Source organism: Glycine soja, chromosome 17, assembly GCF_004193775.1.
Source record: "Glycine soja cultivar W05 chromosome 17, ASM419377v2, whole genome shotgun sequence".
NCBI lineage: Eukaryota > Viridiplantae > Streptophyta > Magnoliopsida > Fabales > Fabaceae > Glycine > Glycine soja.
The window spans coordinates 13,460,431-13,467,810 of NC_041018.1; the positions used below are offsets into that span (position 1 = coordinate 13,460,431).

The window sequence follows — 7,380 nt, forward strand, 5'->3', positions numbered from 1 at the left end:
TCACGGTGAAAGCTTTGAGAATTATAAAATTGATTTGGTGGTTGAGAATGAAGGGTTTAAGAGTTAAAAATCTCTCACTAACATTCTAAGAAAAAAATTAAGAACTAATATTGACTGATAAAAAACAGTAGCTTGTATGAAGGTTTTCAATTTGATCTTTTCAAGGTATTTAAATGTTTTAATTAATGACTAAATTGAAGTAAACCGATGAGAAATAAAAAAAAAATCGAGATAATTAAAAGTATCGAATGTAAAGTAACCCTGTTGAACAATTAAGTGAAATTCATTATTTTTATGTCTTTTTCTCTCATAATCTGGGCATTATCATATTATTCAGTAACAATAGTCAATAGCTAGTATGATCCTATATGATAACTTTTTTTTTTACACTAGAAAATTCTAGCAAAGTAGTTTTATTTTATCTTTGCAACGCGTGAAACAAATTAAAATTAAGAGAAAATAATGTAAATATCTCATGCAATTGAGTTTGTTACATCATCAATTTAGCATATATAATTAAAGTATGGTGGTTGAATTCAGGAAAACATTCATGATATAATTAATGGATGATGTTTGTAAGTTAGGTTAAGTGACAATTACTCCACGTTTCAGATAGCAATTTAATTGGTATTTAAGAAGTAGTGACTGAACTTCCATTTGCAAAACATATATTTCTTTCATCCTATATCAAATTTGGGTGAAAATTTTTGTTCCAAAATAATTATTATATTAAATTTTTTAATATAATTTCAATTTATTTTTCCACTAATATTCTTAATAAATATTATTTTAATTTTTTAGTGCATTATTAATACTAATATTTAGTAAAATTATCATTATGTATCATCCATTTATTAACTTTTTGATCATTATAAAATAATTTATAATGATACTTATTTTTTTTTAAGATGGATGGTATAATATATACTATAACCGTAATTAATCAGATGATTGAGTTGAGTGATTTTTTTTTTTTTAAATATTATATTAAGAACTGTTGATCTTGTTTAGATGATTAGACCACACCCATATTGCTTTTCATCAATGATGGAAAAATAACAAAACCGTGTATTATTATGGTTGAAATGAGTACCATTTAAAGGCCGACAAAGTAGCCAGCAAATGACCTATGTCTTTGGCTTATCTAAGACTGGGTAAGTACTATTACGTGTGCGCACACGTATTATACAAAACAGAACAATAATCATCCCATCACAATAAGGTGAACTAAACTTCCAAGACTTTTTCACAAAGGAAATTTGATTCTTCATCCACGCATGCATGAACCAGACATATATCCCTCTTTTTTACTTTTTAAATATGGATGGACCTGGTTTGCTCTATACATGTTTCGCTTTCACTTTGTCCTTTTTTTCTTTTTTAACTGAGATAAAATTGCTAGGTTTTTTTTTCTTTCAATCTTGGCTTTATCACGCTAGGTTTAATCAATCAATTGAAATAAAATTATTATAATCTAATTAATAGTATTGAGTTTACATCTTAAATACTAAAAGTGCATTAAATATTTTTTAAAAAAAAATTATGGTTCATAATAATTATATCTGACTGAATTATAGTTGTCTCCAATAAAAAATATTTATGATTTATAATATTATAAAAATTAGGTTTAGCCAAGGCTGACATTTATGATCACAAGTGTCCAAGAAGAAGGTGGTTCAGCAAATTTTAGGTCATAAAACATGTTTAATTATTTTTCCATCAATTATAAACTTATAAAATAGTAAACCATCAGATAATTTAATTTGATTTAATTTAATTTTCTTGGTCGCTTTGATGATCAAACGAACAGATTGACTTGAGACTGGTTCAATTCTTAATTTTTGTTTGACAAGCTACTACTACAAGGAGAAATACTCAACTGGAAAAATGTACTATATTTTTACATAGCTTCAACACACTATTTTGGTCTTCGCGTAATCAGCATAATTTAATAAAATTGTTATAGTCGTGGAGTTTGGAGTACAAGGAGGGATGTGATGACGATGGAGATGGTTAAAAATGGCGTATGAAAGTGATGAGGAGGAGGACTCTGATTAGTAGTTTCCAGGAACTTGTCTCCTTTTCCGGGAAAGTCTCTCTCTTGATATTTATTGGTCCACCCAATTATGAATGATGTGTGGAATTTTAATACTAAAAGATAAATCAATATAATTTTGTATACGTTTTTAACTCTTATTGGTTTTACAGATCATTTCACACTCACATTTGTGATTTTTATTTTTCTCTTTCAATTCTTATATTCTCTTTTCACTTTCAAAGTACATACACTCCAAGAATTGCCAAAAAAGAAAAATACTTTTAGAAGTTATTTTTTTTCATTTAAGAATTATTGCTTTATATATATAAAATCATTTTCACTTTATTATTTATTCATTTTTGTAATAAATTATTTTAAAAGTTTGATGCATTAATTCTTTTTATCTTGTAATATTCTTAATTAATTATAATATTCTCTCTTAGGGTCGAAGGTAGTATTTTTTTTTCCAATAAATGTTAGTTAATTTTATTATAAATATCAGGAAGAAAAATTCAAACTCATAATTTTTATTAAAAGGAGTTAACTTAATCAGTTAAATAAAGTATATTAATATTATAAATTCTTTAATATTATTTTCGATTCACACGAATAAAAAAAAAAACTCATAATTTTTTCCTTTTGCTCACTTCTTTTGCAAGCAGCAAGTGAATCTTATATCTTAATCATTGTGAAATATATAGTCTTGTCCCGTCTCTTTTTTTCAATGTTCAAGCGTCCAATTCCAATCATGATAGCGTGGCTAGAACGTATATAGCAGTGGATTTCTGAGTTGGGGGGAACCTCAAAGCCGATATGATTTGTGAGGTAGAATTCATGAGGGGGGTTTATAAAATGCCAAATGAAAAAAAAAATATTAAGAAAAAAGGGTTTGGATAAATTACAAAATAATAGGAAAATGGAAAACTAGATTCTATTGTTTATTAAATTAAACAACTAAATAATCACAACAACTTTGACACAGGTTTGGGGGCAATTTAATGAAAAAAGAGTGTGAGAAAAGAAAGATGGAAGGGCTGACCTTGAAAGAAAATCTCATGTCGAGATTTTGAGAGAGACCGGCCCATTGGGTCATCACGTGGGGGTGTGGCCCACCAGTACCCTTAAAGGGAAAGCATCTCACGAGAGGACATCATGTTCATGTAGGCACATAATAAACCCTATCTCTATCACGAAAAATTATTAATGGATCCGAACTATTATAATTTTTATAAAGGTAAATTGTTTTTTTATAAATAAATATCATTAATTTTTTATTATAAATTAAAAAACTAAAATGCATATCACGTGAAAAATCATAAACACATAATAGTCTTATTATATAATTTTTTTTTTCATTTTTCTATCTCAATCGTGTGTTTTTTCAATTCGATTCTTTGTCTATGTATATATATAAAAAAAAAATCATTTGAGAGATTAATCCCATCACTTTTGATTGCGAGAAAATTGATTTGATTTTTTAAAAAATATAGTGTTGTTTTTTTTTCCATAGTCAAGCACTCCTGTCTTTCCACACATGCTTAATCATACCCCCTTGGCCTCTCTCTCTCTCTCTCTCACACACACACACACACTCAGTTTCTCTTTAAGCAACTGATTTGCAGACAAAAACACGTGAGCTAACTTCCCCTCTCCGCACCTTGAACCTTCGCTTACTCAATGATAGCCTCCAATCCAACTGATATATACATATATCTTTTGACTATACCTTTCCTCCTCCCCCACAAGCATTAAAGATATTAGGTAGGAGCTAGCTATTTACATGATTGCAATGAATTGCTTTTCCCTTTCGGGTTGTAGATTAATGTTCAATTTTCCGCTTCCATTTAAGAAGGCTACAATATGTAAATTATTTAGAGTAAACATACGAATAGGAAAAAAACAATGATTAAATTAATTTTTATTGGATAGAGCTTAACCTTTAGTCTTAGAGATATCATTTTCTATGTAGCAGATAGACGCGGCTAGATCTCAATTAACCGCGTCCAAATTCATTTTTGTTATACGGTTGTATAAGCCTTTTACTAATTCACAAATGTGACTGAGTTCTTTTTCTTCGGGGCATTATATTTTAGTAGCATTTTAGTCAAAGACATATATAATTCGGATTTGGACTTGTGATCAGAATGCTTTCACATACACTCACGCGCGCACACCACACACGTATACACAATTACAAAAATGAACAATAATTAAAAAAAGTCATTAATTCCTTCATAGATGGATGTCTTCTATAACCATTTATAAACATAACATTAATAAAGGAAGAGTAAAAAGTAATTCTAATCAGCAGTTACAAATTTCTACAGTATATTAGTTAATTAATTACACCCTTAACCTTTTTTTCACTAGCTATGTAGTTCATAAGACGTATCCCTCAACCAAAAAAATACAAAGGTTGTGGGGCAACTCTTCTTTGGTTTTTGCTGTTTTTTTTTTTTTTAATGAAAACTAATTAAAAGCCTAATTATAATAACAATCAATCAACATGCTGCAGAAGGGTTGGCGAAGGGGTTGAAGAAGTGAGGCTTAGGAGCCATGGAGAATGGTGTCTTAGGGGAACCGCCGCCGCCACCGTTGATGCCGCCGCCGAGCCTCTCACAAGAGGGGCACATGGTGAGTGTTGCCGCAGGCATAGGCATGTACAGAGGCTGAGCCAGTTTCAGTGCTTTAAGCTCTTGAAGCTCCTTCTGTAACCGTCTGTTTTCGTCTGTTAATGTCTCACAACATTTCTTTAGGAACTCGCAGTCCACCTCTGTCTGCTTCAGCTTTGTTCTGCGTCACAAATAACAAAAAAACAAATATTAATCACAAAATTCAATAAATTTTACATATAATCACTTTTATCATGGAATATAATTAATATATATATTTACCTGGCTCTCCTGTTCTGGAACCACACCTCAACTTGTCGTGGCCTAAGATTCAACTGCTTCGCCAAAGCTTGCTTCTGTTTCTGTAAACCCAATTCAACACAACAATATTAATCATATTATTCAAAGAAAGTGTCACTACATGGATAGAAAAGTTATGTAAAAAACTTAGATATAGTTTTTTTTTTTTTTTGGTAAAGTTTTGACACTATTATATGATCAGAATTGAAGTTTTACCTCGATAATTTATAAAATTTTGTTCTAATTGAAACAATTAAGAAATTATTACAAGTAATTTTTATCTAAAAGTTTTTTATTTCAGAGTAAATGATACTTATTAATTGTTAAGTTTTATCTAAAAGTTATTAATATCGATATCATGCATGTGTGAAAATAATAAGAGAGAGAGAGAGAGAGAGAGAGAGATTGTGATTACAGGATTGAGGGTGCTATGTTGTTTGAAGCTTTCTTCTAGCAAAGCAGATTGTTCTTTACTAAGCCTAAGTTTCTTTCTGGCGGCGGTGCCGTCTTCGTCTTCGTCAGTGGCTCTTACTATTCCTTCACAGCTATGGTCCCTCTGATCAATCTCTGTTGCATCCACAACTTCTTCGCAACTGAGATCCCTCTCCCTCTTGACCCTGCCACTGGAGAAGGAGGAAACAGCACTGTGATGAGGTGAATTAGTCTGTGTGGACAAGTGATCAAGAGGGTCATCACAAGACGAGACTTTGTTGTTGCTGTTTTGTCCTATGATGTTTTTGGGTACTTTGAGGTAACTCTCACGGGACAAGCCCAACGTTAATGATGGTTCAGCCTCAGAGGAATTATAGGGTGACTTTGTTGTTGGTCTAAGAGTTATAAGATGGTGATGATGATCAACATGATCAAGCTTGTTGGAAATGGATGGTAGTGATGGAGTAGTGGTGGTGGTGGCAGTCAAAGCTAACCCTAGAATAAGATGAAGGCCAGAGTTGCTGCTAGCATCTTGATCAAGACCCATCATAATAAGAGGAGTTTGTGTGAAAGAAAGAAAAGAGAAAAGAATTAAGAGGGAGAATGAAGAGAAGAGAGAGTGGTTTAGTTTAGATGATGATTAGATGATGGTGTGGTTTATAAAGTGTGTCATGGGAGAGAGAGCACAAGGGGTGTTAAGGGGAAAGAGAATGAATGTGACTTTTTGTGGGGGCAAAGGGTGGGTGGGTGTGGCTATGATTATTATTAATCCAAGGGTGGAATGAGTAGGGAAACGAATATGGGTGTTGGAAATTATGACCCCCCTCTCTCTATATCTCTCCTTCATAGGTTGACCATTTTGTGCCCCACTACTGTTACCCTCCATTATGATAACAGACAAACATGGATAATCTTTCCCTCTCCGATGCTATAATATTGCTACACAATCCTAACATTTTCACATGGCAGTGCCCAACACACATCAAGAGGGTGGGTGATTCTCTTGCCTTCGCCACCCACACACGTACCTATTTTGCAATACATCATTATTGCCACACTTTAAATTCTTTTTCCTACATATGCTTCCCTGCGTATGTAGCAGCTTCACTTTACATTGTCCCAATTATTGGCCCCCTTTCCTCCCACTTTACTCGTGTCCCACCAGTCTTTTTTTTTTTTTTTCTTTCATTCAAATGTTTATTATTAGTGAAATGTTAGGGACATTCACTCTCACATTCTTATATGACTGTAATATTTTTCTCTGAACATTACGTGGAATTCATTAAAATTTATTAGAAATTATTAATTTTGTTATCACTTTTTATTTTATGATTTTCTCTTTTAATTTAGTATTGAGACTCAATTAAAATTGATAATTTTTAATAAATTCTAGTTAATCGTATATAGGATACTAAAAAGAAAGTGTTACAGAAAATATTATTATCATTATTATTATTGCATGATCGGAATATTGTGTTTTCTATAATTACAACAGACCCGCATGAACTGTCTCCCACTCCTTGCTTGGCCTAACTAGATAGAGATAAGAGATGGGTGCCATGACCATGTCATGCACCTTGCTTACCAAAATAGCATACTTCTCAATGAACGAGGAATAATGTGAGGGGGGGGATATGGTTGGACGGTTTGGTCTTGCTTAATTATTATGAATTTGGGAGAGTAGAAAGGGATGTGCACGATTTGTTAATTTTCATTCAAAAAAGAAAAAGAAAGAAAAAAAAAAGTAGGTACAAGACACAAATATTGGAGTTTCAAAGAGTTATAATGGCGCCAGAATATGATTCATCAACAAGAATCCGGATCTTTGCTTAACTAGAAAGTTGATGTGGAGTGTTCCGGACCTACTTCTCTGTATTAGTACTATAAGCACTTCCAATAATGCATTTGTCGGCGATGCAGGAGTGTTGGCTCACCCATAATTCATTATCAACCTAAATTACATATTTTTATTCACACGCCTAGTAGCTACCAAAATAT

The 7,380-nt window shown here is 32.0% G+C and overlaps 1 protein-coding gene across 1 annotated transcript; it reads right to left on the reverse strand.

Moving 5' to 3' along the window:
- Nucleotides 1-4,248: 4,248 nt before the first annotated feature.
- LOC114393994 (homeobox-leucine zipper protein HAT22-like) lies at nt 4,249-6,064 on the reverse strand. Its single transcript, XM_028355528.1, has 3 exons — nt 5,366-6,064; nt 4,933-5,012; nt 4,249-4,831 (listed from the first exon to the last, which is right to left on the reverse strand). The coding sequence occupies exons 1-3, from the start codon at nt 5,930-5,932 to the stop codon at nt 4,540-4,542; spliced, it is 939 nt and encodes a 312-aa protein (XP_028211329.1). The 5' UTR covers nt 5,933-6,064; the 3' UTR covers nt 4,249-4,539.
- Between the last annotated feature and the right edge of the window lie 1,316 nt (nt 6,065-7,380).

Excerpts from the sequence above, each read along its gene's own strand:
- LOC114393994 (XM_028355528.1), bottom strand. The coding sequence starts at position 5,932 with ATGATGGGTCTTGATCAAGATGCTAGCAGCAACTCTGGCCTTCATCTT. Across the intron at positions 5,013-5,365 it reads AACATAGCACCCTCAATCCT|AAACAGAAGCAAGCTTTGGC; the intron begins GTAATCACAATC and ends TTGGGTTTACAG. Across the intron at positions 4,832-4,932 it reads TTCCAGAACAGGAGAGCCAG|AACAAAGCTGAAGCAGACAG; the intron begins GTAAATATATAT and ends TTTGTGACGCAG.